We start from the raw sequence: 19,660 nt of genomic DNA on the forward strand, positions 1-19,660 counted from the left end.
TGGTTTTTCCAGACAGGGTTTCTTTGTGTAGCCCTGGCTGTCCTGAAACTAGCTCTGTAGTTCAGGCTGGCCTTGGATTCAGAGATCCACCTGCCTCTGCCCCCCAAGTGCTGGGATTAAAGGCGTGCGCCACAAATGAACTTTAGAATTAAAGTTCAATCTTTCCCATGCCTAACTAGTGACGCAGCATTAGCTTTGTGATTAAAGTAACAGTCTGGTGTTTTCCTCATCAGATACCTAGACAGTCTCTCCGTTTACCCCTTTATGTCTTCAAGTACAAGGGCATCATTTCCTCCCCCAAGGCTTAACAAACTTCTTCAAACTTCTCTTTCCTGGAGGTTTATCTGCACTTATTTTTGGAACTGGGATCTTGGACAAGATCTTATCCTTCTTTCTATTGTTCACTAAAGTCTAAACTGGATTTCTGTGTGTATGGCTGTAATGGAAACATGTATTTTCACAGGAGAGCCCTGTGCCAGTTAAAGAAGGAACAACCCCCTTCTGAGTGGTGAGCCCAGCTCTGTGGTAACTTCAGAGTTGACACACACAGGGTGACCAACCTCTGGCTTGCAATCACAGTCCTAGATACCAGATCTCTAAAGTCAGAAACCATGACAATAGCATGCAAAAAAAACTATCTCAGCAAAATAAAATCAGGCTTTAGTTTCCTTTGAGACAGTCCTAACTCCCGACAGCTTTATTCCATCTCTCTACGGAGATGTATCGATCCCCAAATGAACCCTAGTTTTAAGAAACACACTAACTCAGTGTAAAGGTAGTGGAAGAAACTGTCCATTTATTTTTCTTTAAGAATGAGTGGGACAGAGGGAAAGAGGAGGGGGGAGGGTCAAGGGAGGGTGGCTACTTGGAGAGGCAGGAGGATCAGGAGTGCGGGGATATTGGGGGTGGGCTAAGGAGAGTGACACTCGGACATAGTCCATCATATGGCTACAATGTTTCCATGCACCCCTCCTCCAGTTCAAAGAAAGGTATTTATGGCCCAAAGGTTATTAAAACTATAAACACCATTGTGCTATGAGAAAACAAGCAAAACTTGGCCTGTGCATGTAAAGAGGTGCTGAAGATCTGATGTGAAGAAACGAGGAAGACAGGGCAGTGGTGAAAGTCAGCCTGTTTCTAGTGTGCATTTTGGCCAAGAAGAGGCCAGGTAGGTGTGTGTCCATAGAGCAGACTTGCTCTTAAAAAGGAGTAAGCAGTTAAAGTGAACCTGAGTGCTGAAGTCTGTGATTACAGATCAGAGCACTGAGCCTCAAACCTGTAAGGAACGAGTTTGGTTCTCACAAGAGGGAAGAGATAGAAGGTCTCAAAAATATCCGACCAACTCTGGCTTTTCAGGTAGAGCCCTCCACCAGAAAGACCCACTAAGGTAGGACCAAAGAGCAGGGAACTGTCATGACTAGATAGGAGGTTATTTAGACGGAGCAGCCTTGAACCAACACTCCAGGTCAATGCCATCGCCTGTTGGGTGCACGGCTCAGGGCGGCAATATCTGGAGATCGGGCTTTGTTTACTGTCACGTTTCTCTCCACAAAGATGAAAGGAAGACGGAGTCACTGGTTGAGGAGTCCACCAGAGCCTCTCCCAGAGGATGGCTGAGTGACAGGTGACTTCAGCCGCATTCAGCTTTCCACAGCTAGCCAAGCCCTGCAGCTGGAGCAGGGATCTCCCAGGGTGTTTCACACGCCCAGTTCACATGTTGAAGGTCAGCGAAGTTACTATTATCTTACTATAGAGAGGGCTGGGCATCTGGACGGTGCAGTGGAAAATGAGACTGGCTGCGCCCAAATGTGTCTTCCTTGGGATACAGGAAGGATGGCTGGAATCTTGCCCTTCCCATCCTGGCTGGTCAAGAGCTGCAGTTAGCATGGGGTGGGGGGTAGGGGAGGTGAGGAGGTGACATCACAAAGTAACTGTTAACAGCTCCTGTTGTTCCCAGCACCAGGGCACTGTGGACACTTACAAACGTCTCGCAGCTGCCTGGTAAGGGTCTGCTATTGACATTTTACAGTGGTAACATCCCAAATGGAACTGGGAGGTCTGGGGCTCCATTTTAATAGAACTAGAAAAGACCAACTTTCTGTTAAAAGGATCTTGCTTTACTTAAGCCTTATATTGATGGCACATTTGTACATGAGAATATTGCACAGTCATTAGAAAGATGAATTATACATTAGCATAGAAAGGAACAGAATAGATTCTAAGAGGGCAAAACCAGTTTGATCAAGTAAATATCTCACTTTTAGGAGGAAAAGTATTGTACATATCTACGAATGAGAACCTTATAGGAGAGTATTCCAATTCTGGTTATCTCTGAAGCCAGGAGTGATGATATTTTGATGTTTTACATTAAATGTTTATAACTTTTTTGAGTTAATATGATTTTATATTCAGAAAGGTTTATCCTCACCCTACCCCCCCAAAATGGGGGAAAAATGGAACAGCCAGATGAAATGGTAATTTGAAGTAAAACAACATTGAAAGACTGTTTTCAGCATAAGAGAAACTTGGCCTTGTTTGGGGGCCCTGGGATTAATGTCAGTTTAGGAAAGAAAGGAGGTGAGGGGAATGTTAATTGGCTGGAGTCCCCAGAGGCTGGATCAGGGAGCCAGAATGGGGCTCACTGCAGAAAGAAGGCAAAGGAGATGACACAGAAACAAACCGAGGCAAACTTTTGAGAAGGAAGAACATGAAAAAAAGTATAGCAGATGAACCTTACTTGTTTTTCTCTGGAACCCCTAGGGGAGAAATTAGCTGTGTGGGAGCTGGAAGGGCCTAGGGGAGGCATGTACCTGCTGTGGAGAAGGAAACTCGGTGGGATCCAGATGACCCAGTATTTGTGGGAGAACTTGGGGGTCCAGCCCCAGAGAGATGGATGATTGTAATTCGTGGTGCAATCTGGAGCCATGGACAGGAAAGATTAACTGAGGATGCACTAGCGGTGCGGACGCTGTGCCATAATTACCTGCCAAGGAACAATCAATACAATGATGTGAGTTTCCCTAGAATCGTCCAGCTGTCAGGGAAGAGAACACTTGAGACAAATCCACGGCCAAGCATACACACAGTTGGGCTTGTGCAACGAGGATGGAGACGAGAGTCAACAGGTCAGTGGAACCCGAGATGCAGGTAAGTGCATCATGAAACCAGGCAAACCGACAGTTAGAACTTGGTGGGAAGAGAGGCTGGCTTTGTGAGAATGCTGCCAGGCAGATTTCAGGAAGAAAACGAGCTGATGAGGGAGGGGAACTTGATCAGGGGAGGGGGAGGGAAATGGGAGGCAGTGGCGAGGAGGAGGCAGAAATCCTTAATAAATAAATAATTAAAAAAAAACAATGAGGAATGGACATTTCAATCAGTGAAATGAATCTTAGTGTTAAAGACTTTGAAAGAGAAACAGTCCCGGGATATGACATAGTTTCCAAGTGTGAACAGGCAGAACTGGAGTGGAGCCCAAGGGACAAGGCAGAGGAAGTAAAAAAGTGGTATCAGGGTAGGGGGGGGGGTCAGGTTTATAAACAATTGATAGTCTCCTGAGTGGGAAAAGTCAGGCACACCAAAGAGAACGCTGGATCCAGGGAGTGTCACATTCAAATGGAATTAAATGCACATCGAAGGCTGGTCTTGAACACTCACTATGGAACTGAGGCCAGAGAGCCCAGTAACTTTAGTTAGAATTGATAACAGCAGAATGGGTCAAGGTGTTGACCGGTGTGGAACAACCTCCCAGGTGTCTGCCTTTGGGTTTTGGTTCAGTGTACTTCTCATTTTATTGGGCTGGACTTTGTCACTTAGACTATTAATTCTTAGCAGAAGAGATCTGGTTTTTAATCTCCAGGGCCTAATGCTGTGTCTGATTGATGGCTGCTATTTAGTGAGAAGTTTTCCTAGAGGAGTGAGAGGGTTGGATGGATAGATGGATGCATGAAAGGATGGGTAGATTGAAGGGGAGGATGGATTAATGAATAAATGAAATAGGATGGATGGATAGGATGAAGACTGATGAATGGATGGGATAGGATATAGATTGATGGCTGGGCTGGGATAGATTAACTTATGGATAGATATCATTCATGAATGGAAGGATGGATGGATAGAGTGGATGAATGGATGGGATAGATATATGGATGGGGTAGAAGCATGGATGGATGATGGATGGATGATGGATGGATGGATGGATGGATGGATGGATGGATGGAGAGGATGAATGGATGGATGGATGGATGGATGGATGGATGGATGGATGGAGTGGATGGGTGGAAACAATGGATGGGATGGGATGGCTACATGAATGGAAATTACCAGTAGCCCCATGCATCCATTTAGAACACTGAAGGGGACCACAAAGGTCCCTCCCAAGGTGGAGGAAGGCCAAGATGATGTTCACTGCTTACTTTCTTAGGGTACTTGGGAGGTTTTACTTGGAGGCTAGGGACAGAAGTGAGGAGTTATGTTTGATGGTTGAGTTATGGTGATAGTGAATAATAGATGCTAACCTTCGCATTTGCTCAGTCTCCATTTCCAGGCTCTTCACACCCTCTCTCTGGGTCAGTCCTAACGGCTTTATCTGGCAGCTCCCTGGACACACCCTTTTCAAGTGGGCCCACATTTCTTCCTTCCTCCTATCTCTCATATGCACCTGCAGCTGCACTTCACACAAGTAGGATTCACAGTGCTCACTATGGTCTGGCCTTTCCCAGGGCTCCTCTCCAAGGGCTGTGTGCCGCTTTCCCCAGCCAGCTAAGGACCCAGCAAAATACCTTGATGGGTCCTTTTATTTTCCACATCCCATCAACCCTTCTCATTTTAGAATGCGAAGAATCATTAAATAGCTTCCACTTCTCCATTGTGAAACCTGTTCCTCAGATCTAGAATAAGGTAGCACCCTTATTTGGCTCTATGTATGGCTGTTTTATGCTCCCTTTAATCTGATCTCCAACTCACAGCTAGGATTATCATTTCAAATAGTTAACTTTGTTCATTGACAATTTTTTTTAAAATTATATGCACTTACAGTCTCTCTGTGGAGATTTTCATTTTTGCCATTGTTCTTGTTCCTCCTTCTCTTAGTACCCCACCTTTTCCTGCTTTTCTCCCTTGTTTTTTTTTTTTTTTTGATTGAGCTATACATTTTCTCCATTCTCCTCCCTTCCTTCCCCTCCCCTTCTACCCTCTCCCATGAACCCCATGCTCCCAATTTACTCAGGAGTTCTCATCTTTTTCTCCGGCCGTACCACCCTGAACGTGCCCAATCTCATCTGTTCATTGACTGTGTAATGTGTACTTAGGGCATTCTGTTTAATCTTGGTCCCTACCCTTCTTTATCTCCCGCCCCCACCCCTGCCATCCTTCCTCCTTCTCCCCATTGGACCTTCTCACATTCATGTCTTTGTTTGGTTTGTGACCTATTCGTTTGTTTCTCTTTTTTTTTTTTTTTTTTTTTTTTTTTTTTTGTTTTTTCGAGATGGAGTTTCTCTGTGTTTGTTGTCCTGGGTGTCCTGGAACTTGCTCTTGTTGTTGGCAGGGCTGACCTCAAACTTATAGAACTGCTTGCCTCGGCTTCCTTCCATGTTGGGATCAAAGGCATGTACCACCACCACTTGACTTGTGACCCACTAATTTTAACCAGAGACTGTCTGTGTGGCCAGGGGTTTGGAGATACTCCCTGGAGCCTGGTGGGCTCACCACTTGTTAACACAACTGAAGAAAATGACTATCTCTTGCACAGAATCCATCAGTTGCCAGTAGTTCATCAGGGACTGTTAGCAGAGGATGAACGTTTTAAAACTTGAAGATCTAGTGATCTCATTTGCCTGCTTAATCTTCTCCGATGATTTATGACACTTCTACCCTGACACACAATTCACAAGGCTCAACAGAGTCTGGTGCCCTGACCCCAGCTTATCCTGCACACTGCTCCTTCATTCTCTCTGGAGGCTAACCGCCGTGGGTGTGTCTCTCTTTCTCTGATAGGTACCCTGTTGCCCCACCTACTCCACCCCTCAAGGTCTTACACATCCACTTCCTTCCCCATTTCATGTGAGTAAGCCTTGTGCCTCCTGATCTCAGCTCAGACATGACATCCTGGGAGACACTACAGAGATCTCTCCAACAAGGTGAACCTCCCTTGTCATATTTGAACACAGGAAATGGTCCCCACCTGTGGAGCATGTGTCTCAGCTGCAAATGTCTATTTGTGCCTGTGTGATTGTTTCCTATCTGTTGGTGGTCTCCATCACACTCAGTTCTATGACAGGCAGGGAAGACTGCCCTGCTTTTTTTTTTTTTTTTTTTTTTTTTTTTTTTTTTGCTAAGGGCTGTGCTTGGCACACAGCAAGTATGCCATAAATATTTATCAGGTGAGTGGATGAACACTCCGAAGAAAGAACACCCTTTGTCTTTAAGCTGAAGTCAGAACAATAAAGTCCTGTTTCTCTGGTCTAGCAACCAGGACTTGGGCATAGCGTGGTCATAGGAAACTCTCCCAGATGATGCTATCCATAATCACTTCTGCGTTTTATTATCTTCTCCATGGTCATGTAATCAGGAGCTACCGTCAAAATGCTAGGTTCTACCCTGGGTTTTGCTATAATGTGACTTCTTTGCTCTGAACTGTAAACCTTGCCGGCAGCTTAGGTGTTTGGTCCTGCCCTTGGGCTCTCCCCAGCTGCTCTCCTCACATCCTCTCCTCTGGCCTGCCTGCCTGCCTCCTCAACTGGAAAAGACTGGAGGCCTCCTGCAAAGGTAGGGGAGGGCCTCAAAGAAGAATGAAGCCCAGCAGGCTGCTCTGTGGGAGGGAAGGAGGGAAGGAGGGAGGGAGCACAATGTGGGTTCTAATTCAGTGGGACTGCCTGGGGGGTATTGAGAGGCTACGGCTGAATTTCATCTTTTCAAACAAACCAGCTTTGGAAATCAGGCCTTGCTTATTGGGCAGGACAAGAAACTATTGTCAAATGTAGTCTGTTGCCTGCAAAGACCTTGATTCATCAGATTTGAACTAGGCGCCTTAGTGAGCCATAGCCACCCCTTTCTTCTTTAATTGGGGTGGCCAACAGTCTGACTGCCCACCCTTCTGGCTCAAGGGACTAGAAGCTCAGCCCTCTGGTATGTATTGCTCCTTCCTCTGTCATTTTGATTCTTGAATCCTAAACTTCGCTCAGTAGGAAGGGAAACCGTGAACAAGGGGGAGTTCCCATCTTGTCCAGTAAACTCGCCTTCTTAAGCTTTTCAGATGGCCCCTTGGGTTGATTTAGCTGTCTCTAAATCAGTTCTCAGCCACTCTAGAGGACTTTCATGAAATCCCTGAGGCCATGCCAGATGGAAATGAGGGGACTGATCTCTGGGACAAGTCTCTTTTGCCCTCACACCTTCTAGTCTGGTTGAAAACCTTGGGCAGAGAGTGTTCAGAGTGAAGGTATCCATAGCTGATCTAACAGTTCTCAATTAACACCCAAACCACCTACTTCTGAATAGGGAAAACAAATCATCAGAAAGACTAAATTGTGTAACATGTGACTCTCGTCGGGACTAAGAGTGGTTTGGCAACACAGCCAACAGAGCATCTCTTTTTCTCATCTCCCTGGGGTGGGGGGGTGGCGGGTGGCGAGAGAGTCAACAACAGAAAAAAAAGCAGTCAGAGATTAAAGGTAATGATTAATCTATCAGGATCATTTTGAGGATTTGGGGTTATATCTCACCAATTCAGCAGCAGGCAGGGCAGTCCCTGAAAGCAGACAAAGATTAAGTCACAGCCTCTAATTAGGACAGCCTTTGCATAGCTAGTATCTCCCCAGCTGTCTCAGGGAATCCGCCAGGAGCTAAGTGTCCGGGTTTGTTTTCTTTTTATGTGGTAGCGAAGGCCAAGGAGCAGAACAAGCGGGCCTTGGTGGAAAGCGCACATCTGGCAGAAACTCCAAGATGCCTTCACAGAAGGAACGCACCAAGAGGAGCCTCACACAGAGGCTGGCCCTAAAGAGCCGTATAGCTAAGGAGACAGTCTCTGAGTTCCTGGGCACCTTTATAATGATCGTGAGTATTTCCTGATTTCCCCAGTTCTGATCTCATGCCACCTTCCTGGCTGCCAAGCTACTGAAACAGGCGTCTGTTTTGGTTTGTCTTCTTTGATTACCAGATCCAGCCTCTTCCAGGAAGCAGCATGTCACTTTCTAGGTTATCTGGCTATTTGGTGACCATGTAAATTTCATTTGCTCTTCAGGTTTATCCCAGGCAGCTGATGGGAGTGGAGGATGGGGGGTGGGGGGTGGAGAGCTCTCTTCGTTGCGGTTTCTCAAAAGGCTATGTGATGAAAGAGTGAGTTGCTAGAAATCTCTACCAGTTGAAGAACTGATCTGTGTGCTCCACTTGCTTCCCATCAGGTGACTGAGCCACCTGGAATAAGCACTAATGGTCAGTAAAGATGAACAGCATGAAACAGGCTACCAAGAGAGGTGCCTGGCAATGGCAGTGATGTCAGATCATCTAACTTTAAAAGAAAAATCACACATCCATTTATTTATTTATTTATTTATGAGCCTTCCCTGAGGTGTGTGTGTGTGTGTGTGTGTGTGTGTGTGTGTGTGTGTGTGTGTGTGTGTGTGTGTCTAAACAACCTGCTGGAGTGGGCTCTCCTTCTACCAGGTGGGGTCACGGGATGGAACTCAGGCCTTCAGACTTGGTGGCGCCTTTATCCACTAAGCTATCTCACCACATGGGGTTGGTGGTGTGTATATGTAGTCATGTGTTGATTTCATATAATGTCCCCCTTTTGATTTAACTTGGCTTCAGCAAAACTCTAAAGATCTTTCAATCCACAGAAGAGCTTCTTCTGTTAATGAGAACTGGGCCTAAGAATCTCCGCAAAGATTTGTTCAGCTAAGAGAAGTGTTGGGGGAGAAGAGAGAGTGGGCAGAAACTATTGCTAGTTACTAAAGCGGTGTGAGCCCTGGCCCTAGGCTCTTACTGTGCAACTAATAATGGACCCTGAATTCCTAGCTGGACTCTGACCCTTTGCAAAGAGAAAATTATCATCATGAGAAGACTATTTATTTTTATTTAACTTTTATAAAGCACTAAAAAACCCTACTTCGGACACATTTTCATTTTCTCGAGAGTTTTAGAGAGTTGTCTTCAAGTTTTACACATTAGGAAGTTCTTGCTTTAGATCAATGAGGGGGATAGGGATAGAATTAGTCAGCTGAGTCAAGACAAGGAGAGTTAAAAGATAGCTTTTGGCTTCTTACCTTTCCCTGGCAAGAAGCTCCTCCTTATTCTCACCATAGTCAAGCTCAGAACCTCAGTCAGGGCAGTTAGAAGGATAAGAGAGAAAAGGAAAAAGACCCGTAGTTTTCTTATTCTGGTCAGAGCTTCCTGGGAAATTGCCCTCTGCCAGATATGGAGATGGTTGGGACTTCTTTTAGATAAAGTCTCATTATGTAACTGTAGTTGGCCTAAAACTCTATAGATCAGGCTGTCTTCAAACTCATAGAAATCTGCCTATCTCTGCTTCCAGAGTGCTGGGATTAAAGGTGTGCACCCCCCATGACCATTTGGGCCATGATATTTGGCAGTCTAACCCCCAAAAAAGCATCACCACAGGCGGATTTCAGCCTACAGTGACTTATGCAGAAAAATGAAGTCAGGCCTATATTAGCTCTCAGTGCAGGCAACAAAGAAGTGAGCTCAGCTTCCTTTTTACAACTGAACATGTTTTAAACTCTTCCTTGTTTCTTAAGAATCAGTTTCATAATTCCATTGCTCATTGAGGAGGTGAACGTTGCTTCCAGTCATTCACCGTTGTGATCATGCAGCCTTGCACCATCTTCCCCTATGTCAATATTATCATCCCATCTTTATCCCCAGCGCTGGCCCCGGATAGGAGGGCTTGCTGTTTCCAAGGCCAGAAATTCGGAACCTCCACCCCTGCCCTTTTCAAGCTGGCCATAAACCCTGGAAATACTCCATGTGATTATAGGTCATAAGACCCTCATTTCAGGACTCAGCATCATACCCTGGAGGGAAGAATGCTGTTAGAGAGAAGGGCAGAGAAGATTCGGGGCAGATGAGCCTTGCTGGCTCTCTGCTCAGTGACTTTTATTAACTTGTTTTTGATGGCTGGAATCAACTCCAAAGTCTTGTATGCAATATGCACACACTTTGCCTCTGAGCAATGCCTCCCAGCCACAACCTAGTTATATAGCCTTGCACAAGGCTTTGACGCTTCCTCACTTGATGTTTTAGTCTTGTTTACGTGGTGGTGTCGCCATAAGACAATTGAACCAAACTGAACAGTCCAGACTACAGCTGAACAGGAGGAGGTGCCTACAGGGATAGATGTGGATTCTGCACCCCTCCTCTTAGCCATCATTCTTCTCTTCCTCTGTACCCCTTTACAGAATCTTTTAGGAGAAACATATAAATTCAGGATTTCCCTGAGTTCTCTGAGATGCACAAGCCAAACTAATGGTACCCCAAGGAGGGGCTTGTAGGAACCTCAAATTAGAATGGACCAGTCAGAAACACAGTTCAAACAACCTGAAGTTCACAAATGGGATCTGAAGTGGGGGAAGGTGACTCTTGAGGCCTGAGCTTCACCCTGTAGGATCCTTTGCTGTCTCCACGGGGACTGTATCAGTGCTGAGTTGGAGGGCACCTCTTTGATGTCTACTGCAAACTAGATGGCTTGGTTGCCAGTGGGGAGCAATCCCACGCCTTTTGGGGTCACTGTGTTCTTCTGCATTGACTTCTATGGTATGAGAACAGTTTCACCCACACAAACCAATTGTTCCAGGAAGAAGCTAGACATAGATGATCTGAATGTTGCATGGTAGAAAACAGAACTTTAGGTCTTCTGACTAAAGGTAATTCTGTCATGAATGATTAATTCCTATTGTACCAGATAGTTATTTGCTAAATATAATCTAGAACTTTGGTTGCCATGTACTGTTTTGTTGAAGCCTTAAAGAGAAATGCAAATAAGAAATGTAATTTTTTTCAAACAGTGAATTCCCATACAGCTGGATGACAGATGCAGCCCCAAGAGATGGGATCAGGCTCATCCATATTGTATCCAATACTTTCCCCAGCACATAGCAGCACCAAGGTAGGGTGGTGCCGTGGATTAGCTTCCTACATCACAGACTCACGTGTTATTGCCGTCACTGATTTCTGAAGTCAGGCATCCCTTCCTCAAAGCTCAGACATCCCTCCCTCCAAGCTCAGATAGCCTTCTGCTCTAAAGTCCATACATGGAAGGCAGCTCTGTGGGTTGCTACTGCTTCCCCAGCTTCTCCACTTAAAGGCTGGCATTGTCAGGAGATAGTTCACTGATGTCCATCTCAGCTCATTTCTCTATCAAACCTGGACAGAGTCCTTGTTATTTGTAACACATAGTTTTGCTCAAGGTCATCCCGTTATATTATTCCTGGTCAACTGGCAAATGCAAATCTTGCCTATATTTTTCTAGTAACAATTTGCCTATTGACAAGATCTGAGAGGAGAACATTGGAAATATGGCAGAAGCTGATCAGAAGCTTCCCTCTCCTTAGATCCCAGGAATCTGATGGCTTCTTAAAATCTGCTTTTGTTGGAGTCCCCTCAAACTCATTCACACCATGGTTGAAATGGCAAAGGCCTGTTGGTTGCCTTTGGGAAAGAAAATGAAAAAAAGTCTTTGTAAACTGTGGCTCAAAACAAAAATCACCAAGGCATAAGCCAAAGAACAAGCTGAAATCTGGCCTGTTTTTAGACATAGACTTTATCCTTTCTGATGTTAGGGAAATGCATCTGCCTTCTTGCTGAGGGAAGGTTTGTCATTTTAAACTGAAAAGAAGGGAACCTGTGGCAAGTTCCAGACATGTATCTGGCTCCTTCGTTGTTTAATCACCAAGATAGCCACATTCACTGTTGCTATGAGTAAATAGTTCTATCAGTAAAAAACAAGTCACAGCTAACAGTTGGCTTCCTTATTATCATTCATAAACAGTTGAGGGCAAGGGAAGGGAGAGACCTCAAGGAGATAAAGGCCCGCACTCAGAAGGTGTGGATTTCTTTCTAATTCTGGATCTTATACTTGCCATTTCACTTCTTATCCAAGGCTGGAATCCCTTGAGGTAACTGTATGGTAGGTCTGACCCCTTACCCCTAGTTCTCCACACACCTGCCTCAGCATTTCCACAGACGGGAGCCATGAGCTGGGGGCCATAGGACCCGAATGGTGAATGGGTAGCCAGGACCCTGTGTCCGGATACACACGAAATGCAGATGTGAGAGAGTTGAAGGCTGGAATCACTTACACCTGGAGCAGCAGCATGGAATAGTAAACCACAGCAGTTGTATTGGCCCTGAGATTCCCAGAGAAGCTAGTACTGTCCAGTTGCCCCGTGCTGCACATCTTTTGGTGTTTAAAAGTGAGCTTGGTCTCCTTGAGTCTCAGCACAGTGGTGAGAAGTCAGTGTACATGACATATAAAGTCCCTAGAGTCAGAAATAATCATAGAATTTTTTTTGGGGGGGGAAGACTCCCTTTCCCCTGTTCCTGCCTGGGGGTTCCCCCATTTCTGACTCCTCCTGGGCATCTTAAGGTGGCTTTCCTCTGTATCTCCCACCAAGCTCTAGGCAAACACAAATAAGACTCCGTAAGTACACACAGACTTAAAGCTTCTTCCTCTTCTGAACTCCTCAGGACCTGATTTTGTGTGATTTCTTCTAGAGGTGATGTTTGCCTTTCATTGTTCTGTGTGCTTGAATTTTTTTTTCCATACTTTTCAGGATTGTTTGGTACAAAGTTCCTCTTAACCTTGATGCTGAGAGAAATGTCCCAGCCAGCTTCCTCCTCAGGAAGGGCATCCTTCTGATGTGGAAGCTACGGGCAGTGGGGAAGACCCTTAATTCTCTTCTTACTACCAAAGCCTCTTCCATATTAGAGACGGATCTTTTGGCATCTCAGGAATAAAAGGAAAGCATAACTACTTTAAATAGCTGTATGCCCTTGATCTGTGCCCTCGAAGGAATTCAAAAGAGATTGTCTTGGACCACAGAATACAGAGGGGCAGGGCCATGGGCAGTGAGGAAGGGAGGAAGAAGACAGAGTAGGCCGCAGGCATCCCAGACCCCGCAGAGTACAGGCTCTTGTACTCCTCCGTGACCGGTCCCTATTGGTGGGTGTCCTCAGATTTCTAGTTCCATTCTGGGAAGATTCTTTGTAAATTATACTGATCAGAAAAGTTGTCACCAAAAATTGTGTGTGTTCCAGTCGGCAAGAACATTTCCTACCAGGGAGACTTCCAAAGGAGAATATGTGGTCATCACTTCAAATGAAATAGTTAAGTTTTTTTTTTTAAATCACCCTCCTGATTAAAGGAGACACCCACTTTATAGGGCATAAGCCAAGGTAATTTTGGTCTACTCCATTATTCAGAAACACTGAGTACTAAGATAAGGATGGGTAGGCACATGTCACTGACCCTTCTTGTTGAAAGAGGAGCTGAGACCCAGGCGGATGCAATTCTGTGTCCTTTGAATCAGCCCTAGAGCCAGCAACCCTGCCTTAGGCTGCTGGGCTTCATCTCTGCTTTGCTTCCTATGAACACAGAGTTCTCATCTGGACTCTATCTTTCCTGGAGGACAGAGAAAGGAAAGTGACCAGATCAGTTGGTCCAGATGGGGAAGCAGGAATAGCAGAGTCCTAAGAACTTTATCCAAGATCTGCTGGCCCTTGACTACAAGAGCTGGTCTTGATACCCTGACAGCAGCCATTCCTAAAATACTACCATTTGATAAGAATTAACCCCTTTCCCATGAAAAAAAGAAAACTAGATTGTATTTATAGCTTACAGACATTATTAGACACATTAGAGGTGTCAAAGAATGACTACTCAGAGCAAATATGATTGTGGTTGGGGCATTTGCTAGAAGGTTTACTAGCGGTTTGGATACATAATTGTTTCTTACAAACGTCCTCTTAGCTCTTGTAACACTTGGTTCCTGAGGTGATTCAGCCATACGTTCATGGCTCTGGGGCCCTACTGACCGTATGGCACATAACTTTCTTTTAGGTTTTCGGTTTTCTTGACTCCCCTGAAGACCTCTTCCCACCCCCACCTCCATCCCCAGCACAGGGTCTCATAGTTCCAGCTGGCCTGGAACTTGCTCTGTAGACCAACCTGGGCTTGAACTCACAGAGATCTACCTGCCTCTGCCTCTTGAGTGTTACGATTAAAAGTGTGCACCATTACTCCTGGTATGAGGCTCCTCTGTCTCATGACAAAGGACCTACTGAGAACTGGGTCTCAAGAGACCCCTTGCTCAACTTCTCTCCTTATGGGTCAGTCATAGCCTTTCTCTTTTCTTCCCCACATACTCTTCTAGCTCATTGCTTTGCAAAACCACCTTTGACTTGAAGCTTTGAATGATGAACACTGAGGGTCATAGGTAGCTAGAGCTTCCAGTAATCTTGTGAGTGGTGAGTTGTATCTGTCATATAGATTCTAACACAGCTCTCTTGCTATTGTCAAGGATTTCTTTTTCTGAAGATAATGACAGCTTTACTATGTTCTGTTCTCTAAGCATTTGATTTCTTCTACTGTCATTTTTGTGGCTTAAACCTCTTGTGTGGTGTCAGTAGAAGTCATAGTAATCTTATCATTTTATAGTCAATTTCATGATGTTTTCTCATTAAATGTGAATATCCCTAGGGGATTCTGGAGAATACTGTATGATTTAAGAGAACTCTTATTTAGGGCTGATTTTTTAATATTTTAGAATATTATTTCTGCATCAATGAAACACATACACTTATGTAAGAGTTTGAAATAAACACGTGAGTCCCCTTTATAAGCTCATGCAGTCAATTCTGTTGATAAACAATTTTAGCATTAAACGAGCCCTGCATTCTTGGTACTAATCCCTAATTAATCATACTACACTTGATATGTAATGCTTTATTAAATATTTATATCATAAAAATTTAAAGATTTATTTGTTTTTCATTTATATGTATAAACATTTGGCTTACATGTATGTATGTATATCATGTGTATTCATGGTATCTACAGAGAGCAGAAGAGGGCATTGAATCCCCTGGAACCTGTTACAGATGGTCATGAGCTGCCGTGTGGGTGCTGGCAACCACATCTGGGTTCTCTGGCAAAGCAGCAGTGCTTTACTGCTGAGCCAACTCTCCAACCCCCAACACCGTAATTTCTATATATTATCTTTGTCTAGTTTTACTACTAAGGTTTCATGAGCCTCCTGAAATGGGTTGGAATTATTTCTCTCAGACCTATTTTGTAGAATGCTTAGTTTTTTAAAAATTTTTATTTTATTTCTTCATCTTTTCATCTATGTGGCCATGTGCATGTGTGGAGGTCAGATACCATTTTTCTAGTTCTTGCCTTCCACCATGGGAATCCTGGGGTCAACTCAGGCTGTCAGACTTGGCAGCACGTGCCTTTATATTCTGATACATCTCACTAGCCCAAGATACTTTCTATATGCTGGGAATTATCTATTTCTTAAAGATCACTTAGTGTAAACACTGAAAAAAGGGAAAGAGAAGAAACAAGGAGGGGTAAGATTTACTTAAACGTCATAGGTCCAGTTTATATTTTTCTGTTCTTGATTCCATTTTGGAAATTGATATATTTGTCTAAGAAATTCAGCTAAGCACACACATGTGCTTCTAGTTCCTGGTAGTCAAGAGGATCAGGATTCATGGCCATCCTCAGCTAGAAGCCACTCTGGTATACAGGAGACCCTATTCAACAAACAGCCCCAATAAATTAAAAAAGAAAGGGAAAGATAAAGATATCGTGTTTCATTTGCGATTTCATGCACACTTTTTCAAAGTTGCTAATCCTCTCAAAACTAAGGTTTTGAAAGCACTGATTTTGAAATGCATTTACAGAGCCATCTCGGGCCCTCAAAGTCTCCACCGAATCCCAATAGCCATGCCCTCTCTATGGTTTTCCACTCCAGTGGTTTCTCCTTTGATCATTCTGTCTTCTCACTGCCTCCACCAGCTTTCCTCACCCACATCCCCTTCACTCCCCCATGCACCCTCTGGGTGCCCTAAGTGCTTTGCCTTGTGTGTTTGAGGAGTTTGCAAATCCAGACAGCAAAACTCTGACCAACTATTCCAGCTCCTCGGTCTTGTTTCGTTTCCCAGTTCTCCATCAGTATCGTTATTACTGGTTTTAAAAAAGATAGGACAATTTCGTTAATCCTTTGACAACACCATATCTGTAAACAATGCATCTTTATCGTATGCATCTCAGTTTCCCATCTCTTTCCAGGAGCCCAGCTCTCCCTTCCCACTACCTACAGGCACCTCCCTTCAAGCTCTCTCCTTTTATTTTGTTGGTAACGTTACTAGCGCAGACTTGCTTACATTCACTATCAATTATATTGACTCATTTTCTAATTAAAAAACTAAACGTGTTGTTAGCTTCTATTTCATTAAAATAATAACTAGGATTAAGTTCTCAGACTTAACTACCAACCTGTCCTGTGTGCTGCTGGTCAACAATTTATGGTTTGACGGTATTCCTGAGGCTTGCACTCACCTTCCCCATTGTTTTCCTTTTGCTAAGGTCGCCCTGTTCTGCCCTCACCCAGCGCATACTTTTTATTCCACCCAACCTTATTTCTCAGGCCCAACACACTCGAATAATCAATTGTGCCTGTTTGGCATTTGCTGAGACCAGGTGTGTTCAGATGAGATACTAGAAACCAGAGCTTCTGAGCCTCCAGCTTTGTCTTGACGGCACATCTCAAAGTACCACTCCCCGTCTACACACACACACACACACACACACACACACATTTTTGGCTGGTATGGGAAACCTCTGCAAAGGTAAAATCTTTGTCCTGTCCTTGTTGCTTTCAAAGAGGTACACCTGGAACAAACATGTCTCCACCTCTGTCTTGACTGTGCTCCTTGCTAAAAGATCAATTAGAAATGGCAATTTTTAAGTAGGTACTTTGCAGGCATCATCCCAAGTCACTTTTATTTCTGTTTCCGGTCTGCTGTCAGCCTTTAGGTCCTTAAAAATCTACATTTCTTTGGTAGATAATGTGAGAATTTAAAAAAAATGAATTCTAAGATTTTCTATCATATAGCTGAGGGGAAATATTCATGGTTTGGTTTCAATGTAAATATTTCCTGTTCTTGCCAATTGTGGAGAATTGTTGCCTTTGCTACCTTGTCTTTCTTGTGATCTGTTTTTGGAAATGGTGTGACTTTCTCCACTTTTTTTTTGTTTGTTTTGAGACAGGGTTTTTCTAAATCAGGCTGTCCTCAAACTCACAGAGATCCACCTACCTCAGCCTCCCAAATTCTGGGATTAAAGGTGGATTCCACCATGCCTGACCTTCTCCATCTTTTTCTGTTTGTCTCTTAGCCAGTATTTTATACTTCTCACCACTTTTTCCTTTGTCCCTGTAGGCACTGAGTGTTTATCTCACATCTACCTTGAAACTCACTAATTCCCCACTGCACTGTGTCTAATATGGTCAACATCAGCCACTGGAACTCTGCAGTGGTATATTATTTGTATTATGATAAATAAATTTTGCCTGAAAACCAGAGGCAAAGCTAAAACCACTAGAGGTCAGGCAGTGGTGACAGCCACCTTTAATTCCAGGATTTGGCAAACAGAGTCAGATGGATCTCTGTGAGTTCAAGGCCACCCTGGGCTATACAAGATCAATGCAGAAATAAACCCAGGTGGTGGTGGTCTACACCTTTATCCCAGTACTAGGGAGACATACACCCTTACTCCTAGCACTAGAGGGAATATAAAATGGGAGGAGAGAGAGGCTGTCTGCTTAGTTTGTGGTTTCCCAGCCTTGGTAGACCTAAGACTTATCTAGTGGCTTGGCTGCTTTGCTTTTCTGGTTTGGGGGTTGAACCCCAATTTCCGTCTCTGGGTCTCTATTATTTATGCTACATTTGGTGCCCAATGTTTGGAGTACGAATTAATGAAAAAGCCATTTGCCTGAGGTTTTTAGCTGCCAACATAGGCCGGGGATGCATGTGGGGCTCCCATTGGAGCTGCATGTGGGGCTATAGCCCCACCCAACTAGGCTTTCTTTTCTTTTCTTTCCCTTCCTTTCTTTCCCTTCCTTCCTTTCTTTCTTCCTTCCTTCCTTCCTTTCTTTCTTTCTTTCTTTCTTTCTTTCTTTCTTCCTGCCTTTTTTCTTTTTTTCCTTCTTCTTCTTCTTCTTCTTCTTCTTCTTCTTCTTCTTCTTCTTCTTCTTCTTCTTCTTCTTCTTCTTCTTCCTCTCTTTCTCTCTCTCCCCCCCCTCCTGTCTCTCTCCACCATGGGTGGTTCCAGATTCTCTGTGAACCCCCTTCTCAGGTTGCTGCCAAACAAGGCAGCTGCCTTGAAATCCAGCCAGGCTTTTACTATTCTACCCAGCACAATCAGCCTCAGATCTCCATCAATATCATTAGTAGATTTGGTAAGACAATTGGGAATTCTTAAAGGGGAAAATTAGTTAAAAAAGAGATTTTTCCCCCACATTAAAAAATGGGGAAAATCGGGCTGGAGAGATGGCTCAGCGGTTAAGAGCATTGCCTGCTCTTCCATAGGTCCTGAGTTCAATTCTCAGCAACCACTTGGTGGCTCACAACCATCTGTAATGAGGTCTGGTGCCCTCTTCTGGCCTGCAGGCACATGTAGACAGAATATTGTATGCATAATAAATAAATAAATATAAAAACCAGAAAAATCATTATAATGGTGGGATTTGTCTCTATATGATGATATGGTAGAAACTGTTTCATTTAGAAAAATCTAATAAAACAGACCACAGAGAGATTCAAACCCAGACAAAATAATTTAATGGAGAGCCAATTTCAGCATTGCATAATAAGAATAGAGGAACAGCCTAAGGTTTTCAGACAACCAACCTTAATATAATCCAGTAATCTTACAGAAATTTCCAAATGGCAGAAGCTCTGTTATAGCTAACTGCACTCCTGTGCCATCATTAGATGTAAAGAGATTCAAGGAGACAATTGTCTCATTTGACATGCATTCACTTTTTGTGAAGCAAATGTTAAACTCATGGTCAGTTTGTAATAAATTATCCCTAATGACTGAAAAGATTTGGTTAATGGAGTTTTAAGGACTAGTACACAATTACAATGGAGTACCTGGTTCAGAGAAGAGGCTAAGATTATTGAACAATGGAGTAAAGCTAGAGGTAGGGAAATCTAAGATCAAATTCTTGAAGAAGGAGACTATGCTACTATAGAAGGCAAGCTCTATATGATGACCACACCCTAGATTTTGGCCACACAGCATCTTTGAATGCATGGAACAGAACTGGAGAATTTGGAAAGAAAGTTGAGTTATTTACTATAGTTGTGCAGGGATCAAAGGAAGTCTGTACAGATTTCTTACAAAGAGTGACTTCAGCAGTAAATAGGAGGATTCCAAATTCAGAAGCTAGACAAATAATAATTGAATCTCTGGCTTTTTAGAATGCCAATTCTCTATGCAAAAGGATAATTAGGCCATCAAAGGCAAGGTCAGCACCTTTGGAGGAATGAATAAGAGATATAATTAATATAGAATCTCATGAACATGATGATGCATGGATAGGAGAGGTGATTTCCAAAGGTTTGAGAAAAGAATCAA

At 43.8% G+C, this 19,660-nt stretch overlaps 1 protein-coding gene across 2 annotated transcripts in view; it reads left to right on the plus strand.

The window, feature by feature from the left end:
• Positions 1-2,639: 2,639 nt before the first annotated feature.
• The window catches only part of Aqp9 (aquaporin 9), a 41,238-nt gene continuing 24,217 nt past the window's right edge, over positions 2,640-19,660 (plus strand). Inside the window, exons 1-3 of one of the 2 annotated variants that reach the window (XM_026779437.1) lie at positions 2,640-3,147; positions 6,655-6,762; positions 7,872-8,046. In XM_026779437.1, coding sequence (XP_026635238.1) covers positions 2,894-3,147; positions 6,655-6,762; positions 7,872-8,046 — 537 coding nt within the window. In that variant the 5' untranslated portion in view covers positions 2,640-2,893. Of the gene's footprint in view, positions 3,148-6,649; positions 6,763-7,871; positions 8,047-19,660 lie in introns of both variants that reach the window. The other variant, XM_005347660.3, reaches the window with a different exon arrangement.

Source organism: Microtus ochrogaster, chromosome 5 (genome assembly GCF_000317375.1).
Source record: "Microtus ochrogaster isolate Prairie Vole_2 chromosome 5, MicOch1.0, whole genome shotgun sequence".
Taxonomy (NCBI): Eukaryota; Metazoa; Chordata; class Mammalia; order Rodentia; family Cricetidae; genus Microtus; species Microtus ochrogaster.